The sequence below is a fragment of the Mchenga conophoros genome, linkage group LG9, assembly GCF_057382185.1.
Source record: "Mchenga conophoros isolate Kocher_MC1m ecotype Shallow Benthic linkage group LG9, M_conophoros_male_GT1.1, whole genome shotgun sequence".
Classification (NCBI taxonomy): Eukaryota; Metazoa; Chordata; class Actinopteri; order Cichliformes; family Cichlidae; genus Mchenga; species Mchenga conophoros.
In genome coordinates, this window is record NC_140534.1 from 32,882,570 (window position 1) to 32,906,090 (window position 23,521).

Below are 23,521 nucleotides of genomic sequence, written 5' to 3' on the forward strand. Positions count from 1 at the left end.
ATTTTTTTCCTTCAAATAAATTGTACATAGTTCGAGCAATTGAGTCTGCTCTTGAGTCCACAGCATTCTTGATTGTGACACACAACCTTTCCACACTTGTTCATCAGACTCGATGTTTTTGAATAATTGCATAATTTTCTCCTAAAATATCTTTATAGAGAAAGACAGCAATAATGTGTCCCGTGTGTACTCCTGGAAGCACTCAAATTCCTGGTCTGGAATAACTGGCCTGTGCTGTACAATTCCTCTAACACTGCGTCCTGTAATCCATAACTCAGCTTGCTGACACCAATAAAAACTCAGTGAAAGTGTTCCAGTAGATGCAATACTTCAGTTAAAGGTAAACCGGATAAGATAAGCAGTTGTCTTTTCTTTGCTGTCCCTATGCCTTGTTTGCTAATGTTTGCTTTGCTACTGCAGTTTACAGTTGTGCTGTATATGTCTGTACCTACCCCCCCCCCCCCAACCCCGTTTTAAATCAATAAAATGTTGATCACAAAAAAGATAAGCAGTTGTCTTTGTTTGTCACGTGAGTTACCCGCTGATACCTGCGGTCAGTTAGATCTTTTTCAGGTGACTTTAAATAGTTTTAGTGATGAAACTGAAAATCAGCTGTGTGGGGTCCAAGCTTCTGATGTTAGTCTCCATTTCAGTGTGTAAAATCTCTGCAGTTAACACGACTGTCGTCACAGAGCAGAAACACTGCGGTGAATCAAACACTCTCCCTCTACAGTCTGACCTCACACAGCTTTATCACCTTTAGTTTTTCTAGGTCCATTCAAGTAATGACATGATCCAAATTTTTGTTATGAGATGCTCAACGCTGGCACTGGTTGAGCTTCTGTGCAGATGTTTTGAACGACTGCTCCGAGGTGTGGTTCAAAACTCCCAAGTCACGTGACAATGGCTAATAGCGGTTTTGCATGTTTTATCCCAGCTTCAACACCTGGCTTACCTGCTGCTCCAGGCAGCAAATCAGTTATTTGGGTTGGAACTTGTTATTACTGAAATGCTATACTTACTTTTATCACAAGCAGGCTCATTTGCAAGTATAAAACTATGCAATACCCCTTGTTGTTAATACTTTTGCTATGGATTGTGAAGACCAGTATAGGCTAATTTTACACATTTTGCTGCATCTGTTTTTAGTTTCTTTTTACGGTTGTCTCTCAATTTTTCAGCTGTATCTTTCCTTCACTTCTTCCACCCTATATCTTTTTACAAGCTGCGTGAGCGCACAGCTAAGGTAGGGGAGGGGCTGGTCGCATTAAGAGGTTTGATTGGGCAATCTAGTGTCAATACTGAAAATGAGGTGTGTCAATGCTTGTACGGCTGGTGCGCAGCGGCCTTTTAGGCTGCACTGCCGGATCAAAAGAGTGACGGTCCATCCTGTAATTTATGACAGATTCCAATCCAGTCCTATCCATGTAAATTCTCTTCCAGTTAATTCAGTCCTGGTCTGTTTTACTTGACAAATCGCTAAATTCATCTGCAGCAACAACTTGGGGTTTGTTTGTGACCTCCACCTGTGGAGATGAGCTCACAGTGTGGGAGATGAAGTTGACACACAGACTGCTGCTGACATTTGATGTCAAACAGGGGTCCTGCAGGCTTCTTGTGGTGTTGGGCCAGCAGCCTCCTGTTCCAGGGGACAGTCCTGTAAACCACGTCTCCTTCTGCCTTCATAACAAACACCAGGCCGGTCACACTGCACTGGTACAGGCCTGCACTGGAGCACTGGAACAGGTTTCATCATCAGAGTCATCAGCAGCGATGTCAAGGATAACTTCATATTTTTATTTTCAAACATGTGTTTTCAATTTGTAAATGTTAATATTTATTGAACCATGGTCATGGTGAACGTTTAAAAACATTAACAGTGAAGTCAGGTCAGGTCCGTGAAATGTTTAACCATGCACTGCATTTGAAATGTGCCCCATAATAAATAAATTCCTTTTGTCGTGCAAAACTGTTAACAGATAGAAACCTCGTTTGTAGTGAAATGAAACTGACTGTTAAAATCAAAACTGGGCACTAAAGTGAAAGAGCCACATAGATGGACATTCGTGGTGGAAACTAGACAATGGCCAGTCTGCATATGAGAGCAGTGATGACTTGAGTGTTGTGTGGTTAAAGTTGCAAGTTTTTTTTATGCAATCTTGTATTTCACATTAACAATTCTGATAAAAGCTGTTTCAAATTATGAAGATAAAATGTGGTTTGTGTTTGCATTTTTTTACTCACTACATCCAGTCAAAGAAAATCTCAGATTAAACTAAAGATATTATTATTATATTTTAATTGTTACTGTCAGAATTAATAATTTAAGGTTGTCATTTATGCTTAGAAATATTTAATCATTTGTATGCTGATAAAAATCTTATCCTTATTAGGTCTGATGAGGTTCTGTGTGCACTTCTGTACCATGAGATGAGAGGAAGCAGCCTCGACGTTATAATTTCCATTATAGCTGTAGAGACCCGACTGTCTTGTTCGTTATCTCAAAGTGCACACACTTTTTCACACCTTTAAATGTTCTTTGAGACATGACCTACTGCAAGTTCTTGTTTGTTTTGTATAGTTTAGCAAGACGCTTACTTCTGCTTTTCTGCATACAGTTTAAGTTTATTGAAAGGTCGTATGTCTATGTATAGTATGACTGGAAACACACACACGCACACAATACAGACACTGATGTTGTTTAAGAATGTCACGTGTATGTGTAATTGCATATTCATGAATGATTGCTTGCTGACAATAAAAAGGGCTCTAGCGAAGGAATCAGTTGAAGTTGGTCGAGTTCAGGTGAAGGAATCTTTTCCTCGACTTTGGCTGACAAAGAGCTCTGTCTAGTCTTGTTTTGTCGTGCAGTTAGTGGTCTCGTGTTCCAGCGGGCTTTGTGCCATGTAACATTAATATTAATAGCCAGTTTCAGTCTAGAGAAAAAAGCTGGATTCAACTTTGCTTAAAGATCAAAAACAGCTGGAGCAGTCCTATTTCGATCAAACTAAGATGTTGAGGTTTGTAAGTGAAGCCTGAAGACAAATTCAGCAAAATTTACCAAATGCCTCAAATCAGCCCAGTGTACTCACAGAAGAAGGAGTCAAGCTCATACAGAGACTCAATCATCTGTGAAGTAGCACGTTCACCTTTGTTTCTCACAGTGTCGATAACAAAACGAGCTCTGTCTCTTCTGTTTGGCATTACGATTGCTTCCTCCCTCTCAGCATCAGTTATCACTTTTTTTCTCCAGCAGTTTGTCCATCAGACTGCTGAGAACAGGTCCTGATATCCCTTTAATAATGGAGCTCCGTACATTTAACAGCTTCTCATTTGGAGGGAGACTCAATGTTCTCACTCTGTTGGGCAAAAGACAAACCTCACTTTTCCAGACACAGCTGGAGCTGCTCTTGTGTGTCACACTCAGGTTAATATCTGTAATGACTCTGTTGAAAATCACCTGGAATGATGGAACTGAGCTGTTAAAATACTCTCCATGAAACTCTGCTTCATTTGGTTGAACTACAATCAGGTCATCATCAGGAGCAGTGGACAGAGTGTAAACCTGCTTTGGAAACAGACTACATCTTAAGGGTATGTCTATATACATCTCTTCACCAATTAATTTACTCCTGGTGTGCTTAACATGACGAATCACTACAGTCCTCGGCACCAACAGCACACTGAGGACAGACCTGGGATGAGGATCAACTGGAGGTTTGTAGAAGAGCAGAATCAACGCTCGGACTGGGTCAGAGAGTCTTCCTCACTAACATTACCGAAAGCAGTAAACCCTGTGATGTTTACAACAATGTGACTTTGTAACAACGTGACGCAGCTTCCTGTGTATGTAAATGTTTCTGAAAACCTTTTTATTTTTTAAATGAGAATGTAAGTGTATTAAGCAAAAAATCAGAAAAGTGGAAAACAAGAAAGCTTTTGATCAATAACATGATTTTACTCAACAGCACAACATTTTGACTTTTTATTTGTTTCGTTCATCATGAGTCACCTAAAAAATGTAGCTTTTATCTTCAGTCTTCCATTTTAAAATCTGATGTTTCTGTTCTGCTTCTTTGTTAATCTATAATCTAATCTATAATTCTTGAAATGTTGAAATAAAATGAGGAAAAATAATTTGAAATGTTGATGAATGTTTTTGGTCTTTTATTATTATTTTTCCTCTTTAAACGAAAACGAGAAACTACAAAAAGTTTGTGATGTAGATGATGTAGCAGGACCGTGTCCATCAACTGGGCTTCAAATGAACAGAAGAAAATCCTAATGATTGAATTTGGACATGTGTAGCTGAGAAATCAAATCAAGGTTTATTCAGAGAAGACCAGAGGATATCTGATTTTAAGTATGGAGAATTTAAAAATATTTGTGGAGAGCAAGAATCACAAGTATAGGTTTTTTGGTTTTTAAAATACAGGTGTACACACGGGTGCTCACACACACAAACTACACCCTTTTTGGCTCCTACCTCAAAGCACACTGTGCGCTGTTGATATTACGTACTGCACAATAATGTTTAATATTTAGTATTTACTGTTATATTCCCATAGATCATCATGATGTTGTTTATTCTATTACTCTTGTTCTCTTCTGCTTGTTTTCTTTTTTCTTTCTCAACAGGTGATCCAGGTGATTGATATATGCATTTTTGTCTGCTTATTTAGTTGGTTTTTGTTTTTTGCCCTTTATCCCCATCCCTCTTGTCCGCTGTTTTTCCCCCCTCTTCCTTTCTCCCTTTTCTTTTCCTCATTCAAGTCTGTCCCGTATCTAGCAAGTGAAAATAAATAAATAAATAAAATAAACAATAAAAGGTGAATCAAATAGACCATTACGCCAATATATATATATATATATATATGAAGTCGTTCTTTTTTGAACAAAACTCAAAACAGACCATAATAATCTTTCAGTCATTTCTACCCTCACTTAATTTCCTTTCGCTGCTCAGCTCTCACAAAGTGGCTCAGTTATGCTCCAATCGCTCCATATTGTGGCCAATCACATGCGAGGATATAGGATAATATCATTATGTGAAAAACAGAGAGGGTAAGAGACGCGACAGTCAAGTGGAGCATCCGTCTGTCCTCTCAGTAAGTGAGTGAGACAGTAGACAGTTTAGTACCACATAGTGATTCACAAGTGTTTCTAAAGGCAGACATTAGAGTCAGCTGCTTGATTTTATACAACTCTAACTGAAAACACAATTTCAATGTGTCAGAGAAGACATGCACTATAGTGCATGTCTTATGGTTTCACCTCCCAAAACTCAGTTTCTACCGAGATTGGAAGTCAGATGGCTCTATCTCTATCCAGCTTACAAAACACACAAAAAAGTTCATTACATTTTCTTTGTAATCATTTTTATTACAGATAGATAGAGATAGTGCGATCTTTAGGTTTGTGTCCATCATCAGGTGTAATGCTGAAATGTGAAAATAAATTGCAGATCATATAAAAAAAAAGGAATAATCGTTTTATTTATTTATTTTTTATATACTTAATGTGGTTGAGTGGACATCAGTAGCTGTGCACGATTATTCAGCAATAGTGTGTCAGGATGGCCAAGCGGCTTATTGTGCTGCGTTCAGGTTGCAGTTTTCCCTGGGTGTGTGGGTTCAAATCCCACTAACAACATTGAATATTTGCTCTTATTGTCAAATTCCTGGCCTGGAATAAGTCCACCCTTACCGAGAGTGAAACTGTTCCAGTACATGAAATACTTCACTTAAAGGAAAACTGGACAAGATGAACACTTGTTTCCATTTGCCACGTGATGTACAAAGATGGCAAAAAGCAGAAAAAAATTAGAAATCCTCATCAAGTAATCTGATTACTATCTGTCTGCACAGAAAATCTGCTGGAGCTCAAAATGTACACGACTTAGTTTAAAGTGAGTGATTCCCTCAGGTAGACTGGAACTTAGAGTTCCCCCACGAGTCTAAGCTCAAAGCTTAAATAATGTCACTGCAATGGAGCGAGAAAGGCAGCAATGTTACATCACACATTTCTGATAGTGAATCTGATACTAAAATATCAGAACATAAGTCTACTCAAAGAGCTGTGTGCCACGCAAACTGTTTGATAACTCAGGGGTTTTATGTAAGACATATAATATTTTGTGTAAACAGAAACATGATGCAGCTTCCTGTGTACGTAAAAGTTTCTGAAATATTCATAATGTTTATATGAGAATTTAAATGAATTGAGTGAAATATCCGAAAAGTGGAGAACATGAAAGTGTTTCACCAGCAATATGATTATACGTAACAGCAGACGTCATGGTTTTTCTTTCAGTTTCATTCATACGTCACATGATTACAATTTTGTTTTCATTTTCACTGTGAAAAAAGAGGAAAATATATGTTAATATTGTGCTTCTTTATTTTCTGTTATTTTCTCAAACGAAATGATAAAAGTGTTTGTAAAACTTTAATTATTTTTTGTTTGTTCTTATTCATGGAACAAAAAAACCTGTCAAACTCCAAAAACGCGTCATGTTGGCGATGATGGCGATGGTAGGAACATATGTTTAAGTTTACACTAAACAGAAACTTTTCACAATAACTGACTTGTACATGGGATAAAGATGGATGATTAAAAATAACTTTTTTTCCTGAAGGCCTTTATTATTATTCTTTACTATTTTCAACAAACCTTAAAGAGCAAAGTTGGAGTCATAACTTGGACAAGTGCAGCTGGGAAATCAAGTCAAATTAAAGCTTTACCCAAAGCATAATTATGGAGAATTTAAAAGTATTAGCGGAGAGCAATAATTACAAATATAGTCTAAATGTTTTTAAAATAGCTTCTCAAATGTACAGTTCAAATCCTTACTTTTACATTTATTGTTTTTTTCTTTTCTCTGGTTAAAATCGGGGTTTGAGTGGTTGTCTGTGAAATGTGCTTTTCTTTACCACATCCTCTTTTTTTTGGAATTGATGGCATTAACTAGTTTTGAACAGACCGCACATGCATACATTGTGGCGCAGATGTACAGACTACCACAACTGTCAGCAAAACTTTAAGTAACGTGACAATAACCGTCTCGTGTTGTTCACCAGTGGATTTGCATGAACCATCAACAACATTATGAATTAAATGAGAGGAACAACCCCACGCAGTTCTCAGGATTCCTCCATGCTCTTCTTTAAGCACCTATTAATTGTTTGCAGGGTCTTATAGGAGGTCTCCCTGCTTCTCCGATGACAACTTAAGTTGGCTGATGAAATAGGGTAACGGAAGAAGGTTAAAGGTGGAGGAGAGATGGAGAGACTTGAAAGAAAAAGTCAGAAAAATGCAGCATAATTTTGAAATGCCTGAAATATCGATTCCTCCGATACCAATCATTTATGTTCTAGAATCGATTCTCATATTAAAATATCGATATTTTAGTAATTTATGGTAAATTTGTAGTTTATGATTAACAGGAACACAGTGGATAGAAACTATAACATTCGGATTGTCTGCATTGGAAGGAACTACTTCCTCTTCCGCCTTTCATAGTCATGTGTGAAATATGGCTGTATTAATGTGTCAGCCCCTGGCGTGCGCACTCACAACAATGGTCTATGTGTACGTATCATAAACAAACAAAAACACAAAACAAAGAAACAAAAAACCCCAAGAGGATTCACCACAAGGTACAAACCAGATTTCAGTCTGAAGATAAAGGTCAGGATTAAACTTTGCTTAAAGATCAAAAAAAGCTGCATTAGTCCTATTTGGACAAATTAAACTAAAATCAACCTCCAACACAATGATGCATGGGCAACACTGGATCACTCGTGGTTATTGATTTTGTAGCTGAAGCCTGAAAGACTCAATCAGATCTAGGCAAACATAACAAAATTTGCCAGATACATCAAATCAAAAAAAGATTTCTGTGGAGGAAGGCGTCAAGCTCACGCAGAAACGCAATCATCTGTGAACTGGCAGCTTCACCTTTCCTTCTCACAGTGTCGATAACAAAACGAGCTCTATCGCTCCTGGTTTGCATTGCGTCTGCTTCCTCCCTGTCACCATCAACCATCAACCCTTTCTCCAGGAGTTTGTCGATCAGACTGCTGAGAACAGGTCCTGATATCCTATCAATGAATGAGCTCCTTACATTTAAAAGCCTCTTATTTGGAGAAGCAGTCATGTCTCTAACTCTGTTGGGCAAAAGACAAACCTCTCTTTCCCAGATACAGCTGGAGCTACCCTGGTGTGTCACACTCAGGTTAATATCTGTAATGATTGTTTTTAAAATCACCTGGAAGGTTGTGATGGAGTAGTTAAGATGCTCCTCATTAAACTCTGCCTCATTTGGTTGAACTACAATCAGGTCATCGTCAGGAACAGTGGACAGAGTGTAAACCTGCTTTGGATACAGAATACATTTTGAGGGTACATCTATGTACATCTCTTCACCAACTAATTCCCTCCTCTTGTTTTTAACATAATGGATCACGATGTTCCTTGGCAACAACAATACATTGAGGAAGGATCTGAGATTAAGTTCTTCTGGAGGTTTGTAGAAGAGCAGAACCATCGCGTGGACTGGTTCAGGGGGAGAGTCCTCATCCTTCACATTACCGTAACGAGAAAACTCTGTGATGTTTATAACAACATGAGTTTCTGTTATCTGATGAGGGGTGATAAACTCGATATCTTCAAGGTTATCCACATGAGCGACCTGCAAGAACTGACCTCCACCTGTGGAGATGAGCTCACAGTGTGGGAGACAAAGCTGACACACAGACTGCTGCTGACATTTGATGTCAAACAGGGGTCCTGCAGGCTTCTTGTGGTGTTGGGCCAGCAGCCTCAGGTTCCAAGGGACAGTCCTGTAAACCACGTCTCCTTCTGCCTTCATGTCAAACACCAGGCCGGTCACACTGCACTGGTACAGGCCTGCACTGGAGCACTGGAACGTGTAGGTTTCATCTTCAGACTCATCAGCAGTGATGATAGGTGTAAACTCTTCAAAGCAGCTTTGTGGCTTCATGTCAGGTGAACAGGTTGCTTGTGTTAAATCCGTCCTTCGTTGTGTTGTGGTCAGTGACTGACGCCGACCTTTGTTCTGGATCATTGCATTATATGTAATAGCACCAGTATGTTTGATTTCTTCTAGGCTTTCCTTCCCATTAACACTCTGACTGTTAGATTGTGTGTTCATTGGTACAGAAGTCTGTCCATTAAGCTTTTTCTTCAGTGGTGCGTCTCCTGCATCAAAGCAGTGCGGATGTTTCTGTCTGAGTTTCATCCTGTCTTGTTTGCATCTGTGAAACATTAAAAATAAACTCTTCATTGCAACACTTTTCACTCTCAACTCTTATAAAACATTTTGAAACAGTGTGATCTCAGATTTGTTTTAAAAGAGATCATGACAGAAATTATTAAAAACTCTGTGTGCTGCTAGTTTGTTCTCAGCATATGTAACTTTTTTAAATAAAGGAATTTGGCAAATAATAATAACAATCACAAGATTATTACAAGTTAAACGCTTTCAGCAAAAATTAAATGCATAGTATTCACACAAGTGCAATTAATAGGTCCGTTTTCTATCTAGGCTGGAGACTAGCAGTGCTGTATTGCATTTCTAATTTGACCTTTTCTTATGAAAACTGACATCAGAATAAACTGGATAAACTGGATAAACTATGTAAACTTATCTAGTTTTACATAAACCTACATGCATTAAAGACAGAAAAAAAAGAGATCTCACCTACCCAGTAACTTGTCCGTCGTTTTCTTATAACTGAATCTTTTAGACAGGTTGTCATGTCTTTTTATTCCAATCTGTCATGTGACTCCTTCCTCTTTCCCAGCCGACTGTGATGTCATTTAAGGGTTTCATAAGTGGCAGCCTACCACAGTGATTAAGTGTGCAAAACTAAATAACTGCCAATAAGTGCAGAGATTTTAAAATGTGATTTTCAGCTGATCAGAATCAGAATCAGAATCGTGTTTATTGGCCAAGTATATGTGCAGACACATACAGGGAATTTGGTTCCGGTAGATGGAGGCTCTCAAGCACAGCAATGTAAATCTCACACACACACACACACACACACACACACACACACACACACACACACACACACACACACACACACACACACATATATATAGAGTGTATATATACACACAAGTGTGTATATATACACATTACACATACATACACAAAGCTGTGTAAACAAACTATAAATAACTAATCTAAACTTATATACATAAAATACAGAAATGAATGAGGTGGAATGAATACTACAGAATGTACATAAGGTGCAGTTGCAGTCTGGCAGTGGGAGCAGTGTGACAGGTCAACTTTTTTAGAAGGGAGATGGCGAGGGGAAAGAAACTGTTCCTATGTCGGGTGGTCCTGGTCTGCAGGCTTCTGTACCGTCTGCCAGAGGGCAGCAGATCAAAAAGTCTGTGTGCAGGGTGTGAGGGGTCTGTGATGATTTTTCCCTGCCCGTTTCCTGGTTCTTGAGAGGTACAGATCCTGGATGGAGGGCAGGGGGGCGCCGATGATCCTTTCTGCTGCCCGTACAGTCCGCTGCAGTCTGCTCCTGTCCTGTTTAGTGGCTGCTCCATACCAGACTGTGATGGAGGAGCACAGGACAGACTCAATGACCGCAGTGTAGAACTGGATCAGCAGCTCCTGTGGAAGACTGTACTTCCCCAGTTGTCTCAGGAAGTACATCCTCTGCTGGGTCTTTTTGAGGATGGAGTTGATGTTGGTCTCCCACTTCAGGTCCTGGGAGATGGTTGTACCCAGGAACTTGAAGATCTTCACAGTTGACACAGGGCTGTCTGATATGGTGAGGGGGAGCAGAGTTGAGGGATGTCTCCTGAAGTCCACTGTCATCTCTACAGTTTTAAGAGTGTTCAGCTCCAGATTGTGCTGACTGCACCAGAGTACCAGCCGCTCAACTTCCTGCCGGTATGCAGACTCATCACCATCTTGAATGAGGCCAATGACAGTGTTTGGTGTTTAGACAATGACCAGGGGTTCGAAAGCATCTCTAACGTGACAGGTGCTTATACAATATGATGGCTAAATCCACAAAAAGCAGTAAACCTTAGAACCATCCACAGCAGGTCATCTGATCACAGTCTGTGTGCTCAGAAAACCTACTACAGCTACAGCAGAGTGATTCCAGCAGCTGGAATCGAACTTGGGGTTCTCCCACGAGTCCAAGCACTCAAATAATCTACAATAATGTCCCTGTAATGGACCGATGAAGGCAGCAATGTTATATTACTCATTTCTCTCATAAGGGAATCTGATATAGCTTCTCTATAATTGCTCATTAAAAACTGAAACTTTTTTTAAAGGACTTTATTATTAAGACTTTGTTAAAGATCTTACAGAGAAAGGTGTCATAGGTCATAGATAAGACAGGTGTAGCTGGTAAACTTTAAGTAGAGAATGAGTGTCTCATGTTGTTTGCATGAAACTCACTACGATCAGCATCTTTCAGCATCTGTTGATTGTTTCTGGGGCTCAAAGCTACGCGCATTGCACACGCAGGGTCCTGCAGGACGTCGTTCTGCTTCTCTGATATTTATTTAGTTGGATGATCGAATGGAGAACACAAGAAGATTAAAGGTGGAGGAAAGAGGGAGAGACTTCAAAGAAAAACGGTGCTGCACCCTGGAAAACAATAATTTCAAATGTACAGTTCAAAAACAAAAACTTTTATTTGTATTTAGATTTTTCTTCTTTTTGATTAACATCTGAGTTTTAAACAAACAAGTGTTTATGTTGTGGTCATTTGTGGCCTGAACATTTCTTTACTTATTTAAACCACGTCCTCTTTTTTTGAGGCGATGCCATTTACCCGTTTGTGGTGCAGACAGTGTCAGCGTTTGGGAATCCCTGATGAACAGACCACACATGTATACATTGTCACGCAGAAGTACAGACTGTCACCCGCAAAACTTTAAGTAACTCGAGAATGAGCGTCTTGTGATGTTTGCGTGGAGGATGAACCAGAATAAACAGGACAATCGACTGTTGAGGGAGTAGCAGCAGCTGCTGTTTGCTTAGTTGGCACATAACATTGAATAAATGATAGCCTTAAACTTTGCTACGGTACTTTTAGAATGACATGCATTCACCATTGCTCTTCCTAAAACGCTGACTGTGGAAATCTCAGTGTTAAAGCTACATTGTTCTAACCTGCGATTCCATCAGATGAATGCTTATCTGTACGACACAAAACACAAGTCACACACAGACTTGGTCTACTACCAAACCTAATAAAAGGTCACCTATATTGATATGTATAAACAATAACTTAATTTAAATTTGTGAGTATTATGTTGCTTCTAAGAACTGATATTTTTTCCTGATGTTTTTTGGGTGAATACAGAAACTTCTGATGCTCTTAAAAACATTAGACACCATCCACCCACTGAGGTCTGAGGGATCTTTCCTCTCACTAATCCAGGTGATGCTATTTTTTTACAAATTCGATTGGTCCCTGGGCATTTATACGGATCTCTTATTTTGACCATAGGTTACCATGGCAATGTATCCCAGAAAAAACTGAACCACCCACATAAACATAAAACTCAGGACTGGAGCTCAAGTTAAATCAATAAGGCCTCAATACTGCTTTGTTGGACAGGGATTTAGTGAAGGTGATCAGGACTGACTGCCAGCTACCAAAACCCTGACATGTAATTCTGACCTCCAGCTCTCCTTCACAGCTTCCTCCTTCCTGATTCATTCTCACAGCCTGCCTTCACTGAGCAAAACACCAAAGAGCAACGTAACAGGAGTCTGACAGAGAATAAAACACAGAGTTTGTGAGTAAACTGAACGGAAAGAAACAAACTGGTTATCATATACGGGACATGTGGTTGGTCTGACCCATGATAAATGTGAGCTCTTGCTTCTATATTGCTGCCTTTTAGATGACATTATGGTGGCCCCAAGCAGTGAAATGGAGTACAACTTAAGAAAAAACCAGCAATGAGAAAAAAGATGCAAAAACACATAAAAGAAAATTGGAATAATTGCTGCTTACTTTCAGGGCCACCATAGCGCACAGACACTGTATGCTTGGATTAACTGCAGGGAAAAATTTGTATGGAGAGTCCTTTATTTCACTGTAATTAACCATTTACAGGAAAAATGAATTAAGCAGATAAAATGTGTGTTGATCAGTAACTGTGGTGTCTACATCTGGAGGCATTTTTTAACCCCATGCATGAACTCAAGGGAGATCATTGTGTCATTGTAGGGTCTACCTTACAATATAAAGCACCTTCAGAGCACTTTTGATTTGGCGCTATACAATTTATATTGAATCGGATTGAATTTCAGTGTAATAATAATGATAGAAAACAGAGGCTAAATATTTAGAAAGGCATTCTTATCAGCTGGTGTCAGACAGTTGGGCAGACAGACACTGATGATAATGTAAAGAATGAGCAGGGCTGCAGTGAGTCAGACTGAGAACCTACAGACTCATAACCTTCATACCTTACTAACACCATGGAATGAAGCCCTGATGTGATCTGTAAGAGTCACATTGTAACTGGAATGTTTTCATTGTCTTTAGAAGTACAAGACCATTACTCATACTAGGTCAGCAACTTGACTTTGCCTTGTCTTTTGAGGGCATGTGAACTCACTGTCCTCATCACTGAATCAAGGACTGACCTCCACTACTTTCTGATTTCATAAGGAAAAACTACTTCAAACCTGAGGCCTGAACAACAAAGTGAAACTGGGAGCTCGTTAAGTTAACTTAAGTGTTAAGTTTTAGTGTTATGATGATGCTCGCCTCACACCTGGGTACATTGTTTAGTAACTTGTGTTAAACAATTGATTAAACCAACACCTGCTGATCAGCCGGGTTTCTTGAGCACTGAAGACTCCTGAGACCGTGGTTCGCACACAATAGGAGTGTCAGTGTTAAAGTTTCCATTTTATATCGATTAGCAAAAAACAAATAAATTAATAAATATTGATGAATGAACAAAGCATTATTCCTTACCATCTAAAAAAGTTTGTTGCATACAGTGGAGTAGAGTAGTAATGGAGTATTACTTGTTGACCTTCAATTTACAGTTAGTTAGCTAGTTAATTAGTTTAATTTACAATTATTCTGATCCCACCTTTGACTTTTATTTTTCTACTTATTGTTAACTTATTGAAATTGTTAAGACTGTTAACAAGGTCAGGGCTACAGCTCAGTAAATAACTAAGAGTATTCGGCATATGTAAATATGAATTTAATGGAGCATGTATGAGAACAGAAGTTGAGTACTGAGAGGTTTTTGAACATTTTTGCTAGCTTTCCTTTTAAATAGGCCAAACACGCCAAAAATATGAGCACTTTTGTAGACTGACCAAACAGATTATGCAGGACACACACACATTTACATTAAATTTAACAGTATAATTTCAAACGCCAGGCTGACAATGTTGACAAAAGCTTTTGTGAGACTGCTTACCCTGACAGCTGGTGTCAGGTATGGGATAAATGGCTTATCTGGTTTCCAGTAAGTGAATTGCTGATAAGGACAAGATGTCCTTGGTATGTTGAAATTACTTCATTGTTCTGTCTACAAAGGAAAAACTCCGCTAGTATCTTTCATTTTCATTATTGGTTCACAGTTAATTAAAAATAATCAAAACGGCTGGGAAAGCTGGATAAGTTATTAGTTCAATTAATAAACCAAAGAAGTCACTAAGTTTATACTTAACTATTAAATAAATAATAAATAAGTTATTAAATAAATAACTAAATTAAAAGTCAAATATCAATAGTGAGCAGGGTGATTTTTAAGGTGTGAGCAGAGGCTTGCAGCAAAAACAAATACAACAGCAAATCTATTTAATAGAATTTATTTTAATGGGTGAAAAAAAGCGACACGTGAAACTCTGACAGAAAACTACAGTGTGTGTGTGTGTGTCTGAAGGATTGCGACTCTTTGCTCTGTAGCATGAATCAAACTGGTCTGATACTAAGAACTGTCATGGTCCTGGGTCGTTGACCCAGTGTTCTGAGTTTATTGTTTTATTTTTCCAGTTTCTGCTGTTTTGTATTTGTTCTTAGTCGTGTGTTTAGTGTTTCTGTTTTCGCAACCTGTGTCCTCTCCCGGTTTTCTCTCCCGCTGTGTCCCCTCCTGTGTGCCATTTCCTGATTACCTGGTGTGTGTATTTATTGTGTGTGTCTGCCTGTGCTACTCATCGCATCATCTGCGTTTCTCCACATGACTCTGTGTTTCCCCGTGTCATTTAGTGTCCCTCCGCGTCTCTCTGCCTAGCCTTCTTCTTCGTGTTATTCTGTCAGTGTTTTGATCTGTTCACCATCAACATTGCGTGCAGCAGCAACCACAGCCTCCCACACACTGTTCAGAGAGGTGTACTGTTTTCCCTCCTTGTAAATCTCACATTTGATGATGGACCACAGGTTCTCAATGGGGTTCAGATCAGGTGAACAAGGAGGCCATGTCATTAGTTTTTCTTCTTTTATACCCTTTCTTGCCAGCCACGCTGTGGAGTACTTGGACGCGTGTGATGGAGCATTGTCCTGCATGAAAATCATGTTTTTCTTGAAGGATGCAGGCTTCTTCCTGTACCACTGCTTGAAGAAGGTGTCTTCCAGAAACTGGCAGTAGGACTGGGAGTTGAGCTTGACTCCATCCTCAACCCGAAAAGGCCCCACAAGCTCATCTTTGATGATACCAGCCCAAACCAGTACTCCACCTCCACCTTGCTGGCGTCTGAGTCGGACTGGAGCTCTCTGCCCTTTACCAATCCAGCCACGGGCCCATCCATCTGGCCCATCAAGACTCACTCTCATTTCATCAGTCCATAAAACCTTAGAAAAACCAGTCTTGAGATATTTCTTGGCCCAGTCTTGACGTTTCAGCTTGTGTGTCTTGTTCAGTGGTGGTCGTCTTTCAGCCTTTCTTACCTTGGCCATGTCTCTGAGTATTGCACACCTTGTGCTTTTGGGCACTCCAGTGATGTTGCAGCTCTGAAATATGGCCAAACTGGTGGCAAGTGGCATCTTGGGGGCTGCACGCTTGACTTTTCTCAGTTCATGGGCAGTTATTTTGCTCCTTGGTTTTTCCACACGCTTCTTGCGACCCTGTTGACTATTTTGAATGAAACGCTTGATTGTTCGATGATCACGCTTCAGAAGCTTTGCAATTTTGAGACTGCTGCATCCCTCTGCAAGATATCTCACTGTTTTTGACTTTTCTGAGCCTGTCAAGTCCTTCTTTTGACCCATGTTGCCAAAGGAAAGGACGTTGCCTAATAATTATGCACACCTGATATAGGGTGTTGATGTCATTAGACCACACCCCTTCTCATTACAGAGATGCACATAACTCAGCGGTTTTATGTAAGAGATATAATATTTTATGTAAACACAAACATGATGCAGCTTCCTGTGTACGTAAAAGTTTCTGAAATATTCATAATGTTTATATGAGAATTTCAATGAATTGAGTGAAATATCCAAAAAGTGGAGAACACGAAAGTGTTTCACCAACAATATGATTATACGTAACAGCAGACGTCATGGTTTTTCTTTCAGTTTCATTCATACGTCACATGATTACAATTTTGTTTTCATTTTCACTGTGAAAAAAGAGGAAAATATATGTTAATATTGTGCTTCTTTATTTTGTGTTATTTTCCCAAAACTGAAATGATAAAAGTGTTTGTAGAACTTTTATTATTTTTTGTTTGTTCTTATTCATGGAACAAAAAAACCTGTCAAACTCCAAAAATGCATCATGTTGGCGATGATGGCGATGGTAGGAACATATGTTTAAGTTTACACTAAACAGAAACTTTTCACAATAACTGACTTGTACATGGGATAAAGATGGATGATTAAAAATAACTTTTTTTCCTGAAGGCCTTTATTATTATTCTTTACTATTTTCAACAAACCTTAAAGAGCAAAGTTGGAGTCATAACTTGGACAAGTGCAGCTGGGAAATCAAGTCAAATTAAAGCTTTACCCAAAGCATAATTATGGAGAATTTAAAAGTATTAGCGGAGAGCAATAATTACAAATATAGTCTAAATGTTTTTAAAATAGCTTCTCAAATGTACAGTTCAAATCCTTACTTTTACATTTATTGTTTTTTTCTTTTCTCTGGTTAAAATCGGGGTTTGGGTGGTTGTCTGTGAAATGTGCTTTTCTTTACCACATCCTCTTTTTTTTGGAATTGATGGCATTAACTAGTTTTGCACAGACCGCACATGCATACATTGTGGCGCAGATGTACAGAGTACCACAACTGTCAGCAAAACTTTAAGTAACGTGACAATAACCGTCTCGTGTTGTTCACCAGTGGATTTGCATGAACCATCAACAACATTATGAATTAAATGAGAGGAACAACCCCACGCAGTTCTCAGGATTCCTCCATGCTCTTCTTTAAGCACCTATTAATTGTTTGCAGGGTCTTATAGGAGGTCTCCCTGCTTCTCCGATGACAACTTAAGTTGGCTGATGAAATAGGGTAACGGAAGAAGGTTAAAGGTGGAGGAGAGATGGAGAGACTTGAAAGAAAAAGTCAGAAAAATGCAGCATAATTCTATGTCCGAGTTTGTCTTTGCATAAGCAGTCCAGAGATGGCTCCGATACGCCCCAGATCGTTTGGGTGGCGCAGGACCACACCATCCATCCCCATCCCAGAGTAAAAATTACAAACTTCTGTGAAACATATAAATGTAAATAGGAAACTGTCTTTTAATAAAGTATTTAGCAAACGAAACATGTCTATTGACCTTTTATTGTTTAGTTTTTTTTCTCTGTTACATCACATGCAATGCTTTCTTATTTTAGGATATTAATATTGACATGATACATTGTGAGACATTTTTTTATAAAGGGTGTCCAATTTGAGGAATAAGTACAATTATGTGTTTAGGTGGTTGAAGTATTGATGGAAACATGCAGTAGTTTAGTATTGGTTAAAATACCTATAAAGAAAGGTAGATTTCCAGTCATGATTTAACTGTTGTTTTAATAAAAAGCAACTGTGCGAAAGAGGTGGAAAATCAACACCATAGCTCAACAGTGTTTCAATATCAGAATCTGACATTGTTTTAATGTCAACAGTATTAGAAAATATAACGTCGAATCAATGTCAGGTTTCAACATTGATTCAATATCAAAACCTGACGTTGTTTCAACGTTAAAAAAGGGTGCAAGAGTGACGTTACGTCAACGTCACACTTCAACATTGATTCAATGACATCGCCTGATATTGACTCAACATTGTTTCAATGTTTCCTTGCTATCTGGGTGGTCTATGTGTACGTATCATAAACAGGAGCCTTCACAAAACAAACAAAACAAAGAAACAAAAAACCCCAAGAGGATTCACCACAAGGTACAAACCAGATTTCAGTCTGAAGATAAAGGTCTGGATTAAACTTTGCTTAAAGATCAAAAAAAGCTGCATTAGTCCTATTTGGACAAATTAAACTAAAATCAACCTCCAACACAATGATGCATGGGCAACACTGGATCACTCGTGGTTATTGATGTTGTAGCTGAAGCCTGAAAGACTCAATCAGATCTAGGCAAACATAACAAAATTTGCCAGATGCGTCAAATCAAAAAAAGATTTCTGTGGAGGAAGGCGTCAAGCTCACGCAGAAACGCAATCATCTGTGAACTGGCAGCTTCACCTTTCCTTCTCACAGTGTCGATAACAAAACGAGCTCTATCGCTCCTGGTTTGCATTGTGTCTGCTTCCTCCCTGTCACCATCAACCATCAACCCTTTCTCCAGGAGTTTGTCCATCAGACTGCTGAGAACAGGTCCTGATATCCTATCAATGAATGAGCTCCTTACATTTAAAAGCCTCTTTTTTGGAGAAGCAGTCATGTCTCTAACTCTGTTGGGCAACAGACAAACCTCTCTTTCCCAGATACAGCTGGAGCTACCCTGGTGTGTCACACTCAGGTTAATATCTGTAATGATTGTTTTTAAAATCACCTGGAAGGTTGTGATGGAGTAGTTAAGATGCTCCTCATTAAACTCTGCCTCATTTGGTTGAACTACAATCAGGTCATCGTCAGGAACAGTGGACAGAGTGTAAACCTGTTTTGGATACAGAATACATTTTGAGGGTACATCTATGTACATCTCTTCACCAAATAATTCCCTCCTCTTGTTTTTAACATAATGGATCATGATGTTCCTTGGCAACAACAATACATTGAGGAAGGATCTGAGATTAAGTTCTTCTGGAGGTTTGTAGAAGAGCAGAACCAAAGCTTGGACTGGTTCAGGGGGAGAGTCCTCATCCTTCACATTACCAAAACCAGAAAACCCTGTGATGTTTATAACAACATGAGTTTCTGTTATCTGATGAGGGCGGATGAACTCAATGCCTTCATCCTTCACATGTGCGACCTGCAAGAACTGACCTCCACCTGTGGAGATGAGCTCACAGTGTGGGAGATGAAGCTGACACACAGACTGCTGCTGACATTTGATGTCAAACAGGGGTCCTGCAGGCTTCTTGTGGTGTTGGGCCAGCAGCCTCAGGTTCCAAGGGACAGTCCTGTAAACCACGTCTCCTTCTGCCTTCATGACAAACACCAGGCCGGTCACACTGCACTGGTACAGGCCTGCACTGGAGCACTGGAACAGGTAGGTTTCATCATCAGACTCATCAGCAGTGATGATAGGTGTAAACTCTTCAAAGCAGCTTTGTGGCTTCATGTCAGGTGAACAGGTTGCTTGTGTTAAATCCGTCCTTCGTTGTGTTGTGGTCAGTGACTGACGCCGACCTTTGTTCTGGATCATTGCATTATATGTAATAGCACCAGTATGTTTGATTTCTTCTAGGCTTTCCTGCCCATTAACACTCTGACTGTTAGATTGTGTGTTCATTGGTACAGAAGTCTGTCCATTAAGCTTTTTCTTCAGTGGTGCGTCTCCTGCATCAAAGCAGTGCGGATGTTTCTGTCTGAGTTTCATCCTGTCTTGTTTGCATCTGTGAAACATTAAAAATAAACTCTTCATTGCAACACTTTTCACTCTCAACTCTTATAAAACATTTTGAAACAGTGTGATCTCAGATTTGTTTTAAAAGAGATCATGACAGAAATTATTAAAAACTCTGTGTGCTGCTAGTTTGTTCTCAGCATATGTAACTTTTTTAAATAAAGGAATTTGGCAAATAATAATAATAATCACAAGATTATTACAAGTTAAACGCTTTCAGCAAAAATTAAATGCATAGTATTCACACAAGTGCAATTAATAGGTCCGTTTTCTATCTAGGCTGGAGACTAGCAGTGCTGTATTGCATTTCTAATTTGACCTTTTCTTTTTTTTTTTTTTTTTTTTTTTTTTTTTTTTTTCTTAAATGACATCAGAAACAGCAGTATGCGACATTACGTGATGGCAGAGCTTCAGTTCATCCTTTGTCATTTTTTTTTTTTTTTTTTTTTTTTTTTTTTTAATAAATAGGACAGGGGGAATGAATGAGAGAGAGAGGGGGAGAGAAAGAAAGAAAACCCAAGGGGAGAAGAGACGGTGAGAAGGGGGGGGAAGAGAGACAAAAAAAAAAAAAAACTCCTGGGTCACCTGTATGGAGAAAAAACAAACAAACAAACAAACAAACAAACAGAGGAGACAGCAAACAACAAAGAGCAACATAATAATAGAGAAAACAAAGCACCATCACAATAAACTAGCTAGTCATAGATATCAGTATTTACTAAGTAATAAACGATATTGTGCAGCACGCAAGATAGACAGCGCACAGTGTGCTTTGAGGCAGCAGCCAAGAAAGCTTTAGTCCGCGTCTGTGAATACCCATGTGTGCATACCTGTGTGGATCAGCATGCTTGCATTCCAAAGGTTTCTCCATGTAATGATCTGCTAGGGAGTGTGGGGGGGCCACAGCCCCATCCTCCAGGGTGTGAAGCGGGTATGGAGGAGATCAAAACTCCAGACATCCAGAGGCCCCCAGAACACAAGAGACCATGGAAGACCAACAGAGGGGCAGCCGCGCCACTGTTCCAGTAAGAGCTGAGGAGAGTCCCAGATGAGGGCTCACTCAGCAGCCGCGGAGCAGAAGCCAGGGGGGGTTGCAGTGACGCGCCCGTGAGCTCCGCCGGCCCCCAGCTGCGCCTGAGTGACCGAGCCCTAGGCCGAGAGGCCGGGGGCACCCCACCTCCAAAGGGGCCCGAGCGAGCCCCAGGCCCCAGGCCCCGACAAGCGGCCGCCAAGGAGTGAGCCGGTGTGTACCCGGACGCCCACCCCCAGACACAAAGAACCACCAACACACCGACACCTGAGGGAGTCCGCCACCGGCAGGGGAAGTGGTGGTGGGTGGAGATAGGCCTCCAAACCTTGGAGGGCCTGAGGTGTCCCCAGAGAGGTGGCGTCTGATACCCAACCTGACATATAGACACAGACATACAGGCACACACAGACACAAACATCCATTCCCACCCTCATGCTCTCATATGCACTCACTCCACACTCAACCAACGTGGAGACAGACATAAAGAGACGCTGTACACACAATCACACTCCCCAAGCGTACTCTACAAACCGGGTCTAGGTACCCTTGCCCCTGGAGGGGGGAATTGCACCCAGACCCAGGTGGTGTTACCCTTTTCCCTGCGGTGGGGAGAGGCAGACCACCCCGACTCCGCAGCAGCAGGGTATTGCATTTCTAATTTGACCTTTTCTTATGAAAACTGACATCAGAATAAACTGGATAAACGATGTAAACTTATCTAGTTTTACATAAACCTACATGCATTAAAGACAGAAAAAAAGAGATCTCACCTACCCAGTAACTTGTCCGTCGTTTTCTTATAACTGAATCTTTTAGACAGGTTGTCATGTCTTTTTATTCCAATCTGTCATGTGACTCCTTCCTCTTTCCCAGCCGACTGTGATGTCATTTAAGGGTTTCATAAGTGGCAGCCTACCACAGTGATTAAGTGTGCAAAACTAAATAATTGCCAATAAGTGCAGAGATTTTAAAATGTGATTTTCAGCTGATGGTGTTTAGACAATGACCAGGGGTTCGAAAGCATCTCTAACGTGACAGGTGCTTATACAATATGATGGCTAAATCCACAAAAAGCAGTAAACCTTAGAACCATCCACAGCAGGTCATCTGATCACAGTCTGTGTGCTCAGAAAACCTACTACAGCTACAGCAGAGTGATTCCTGCAGCTGGAATCGAACTTGGGGTTCTCCCACGAGTCCAAGCACTCAAATAATCTACAATAATGTCCCTGTAATGGACCGATGACGGCAGCAATGTTATATTACTCATTTCTCTCATAAGGGAATCTGATATAGCTTCTCTATAATTGCTCATTAAAAACTGAAACTTTTTTTAAAGGACTTTATTATTAAGACTTTGTTAAAGATCTTACAGAGAAAGGTGTCATAGGTCATAGATAAGACAGGTGTAGCTGGTAAACTTTAAGTAGAGAATGAGTGTCTCATGTTGTTTGCATGAAACTCACTACGATCAGCATCTTTCAGCATCTGTTGATTGTTTCTGGGGCTCAAAGCTACGCGCATTGCACACGCAGGGTCCTGCAGGACGTCGTTCTGCTTCTCTGATATTTATTTAGTTGGATGATCGAATGGAGAACACAAGAAGATTAAAGGTGGAGGAAAGAGGGAGAGACTTCAAAGGAAAACGGTGCTGCACCCTGGAAAAAAATAATTTCAAATGTACAGTTCAAAAACAAAAACTTTTATTTGTATTTAGATTTTTCTTCTTTTTGATTAACATCTGAGTTTTAAACAAACAAGTGTTTATGTTGTGGTCATTTGTGGCCTGAACATTTCTTTACTTATTTAAACCACGTCCTCTTTTTTTGAGGCGATGCCATTTACCCGTTGTGTTGTGGACAGTGTCAGCGTTTGGGAATCCCTGATGAACAGACCACACATGTATACATTGTCACGCAGAAGTACAGACTGTCACCCGCAAAACTTTAAGTAACTCGAGAATGAGCGTCTTGTGATGTTTGCGTGCAGGATGAACCAGAATAAACAGGACAATCGACTGTTGAGGGAGTAGCAGCAGCTGCTGTTTGCTTAGTTGGCACATAACATTGAATAAATGATAGCCTTAAACTTTGCTACGGTACTTTTAGAATGACATGCATTCACCATTGCTCTTCAAAAACGCTGACTGTGGAAATCTCAGTGTTAAAGCTACATTGTTCTAACCTGCGATTCCATCAGACGAATGCTTATCTGTACGACACAAAACACAAGTCACACACAGACTTGGTCTACTACCAAACCTAATAAAAGGTCACCTATATTGATATGTATAAACAATAAATTTGTGAGTATTATGTTGCTTCTAAGAACTGATATTTTTCCTGATGTTTCTTGGGTGAATACAGAAACTTCTGATGCTCTTAAAAGCATTAGACACCATCCACCCACTGAGGTCTGAGGGATCTTGCCTCTCACTAATCCAGGTGATGCTATTTTTTTTACAAATTCGATTGGT

The 23,521-nt window shown here is 39.8% G+C and overlaps 2 protein-coding genes and 1 pseudogene across 2 annotated transcripts; all 3 read right to left on the minus strand.

Annotated features, from left to right (window-relative positions):
- Positions 1 to 3,069: 3,069 nt before the first annotated feature.
- Positions 3,070 to 5,731, minus strand: LOC146567679 (uncharacterized; annotated as a pseudogene).
- A 273-nt stretch (positions 5,732 to 6,004) lies between these two features.
- On the minus strand, positions 6,005 to 9,747 carry LOC146567680 (NACHT, LRR and PYD domains-containing protein 1a allele 5-like). The gene is made up of 2 exons (XM_085285984.1): positions 9,729 to 9,747; positions 6,005 to 9,278 (listed from the first exon to the last, which is right to left on the minus strand). The coding sequence occupies exon 2, from the start codon at positions 9,260 to 9,262 to the stop codon at positions 7,880 to 7,882; it is 1,383 nt and encodes a 460-aa protein (XP_085142110.1). The 5' UTR covers positions 9,263 to 9,278; positions 9,729 to 9,747; the 3' UTR covers positions 6,005 to 7,879.
- A 7,935-nt stretch (positions 9,748 to 17,682) lies between these two features.
- LOC146567681 (NACHT, LRR and PYD domains-containing protein 1b allele 3-like) lies at positions 17,683 to 21,584 on the minus strand. Its single transcript, XM_085287684.1, has 2 exons — positions 20,846 to 21,584; positions 17,683 to 20,004 (listed from the first exon to the last, which is right to left on the minus strand). The coding sequence occupies exons 1-2, from the start codon at positions 20,884 to 20,886 to the stop codon at positions 18,609 to 18,611; spliced, it is 1,437 nt and encodes a 478-aa protein (XP_085143810.1). The 5' UTR covers positions 20,887 to 21,584; the 3' UTR covers positions 17,683 to 18,608.
- Positions 21,585 to 23,521: the final 1,937 nt, after the last annotated feature.

Coding starts and splice junctions, on each gene's coding strand:
- LOC146567680 (XM_085285984.1), bottom strand. CDS start 9,262: ATGAAACTCAGACAGAAACATCCGCACTGCTTTGATGCAGGAGACGCA.
- LOC146567681 (XM_085287684.1), bottom strand. CDS start 20,886: ATGGAGAAACCTTTGGAATGCAAGCATGCTGATCCACACAG. Junction 20,005..20,845: donor AAGCATGCTGATCCACACAG/GTATGCACACAT, acceptor AATGTTTCACAG/ATGCAAACAAGACAGGATGA.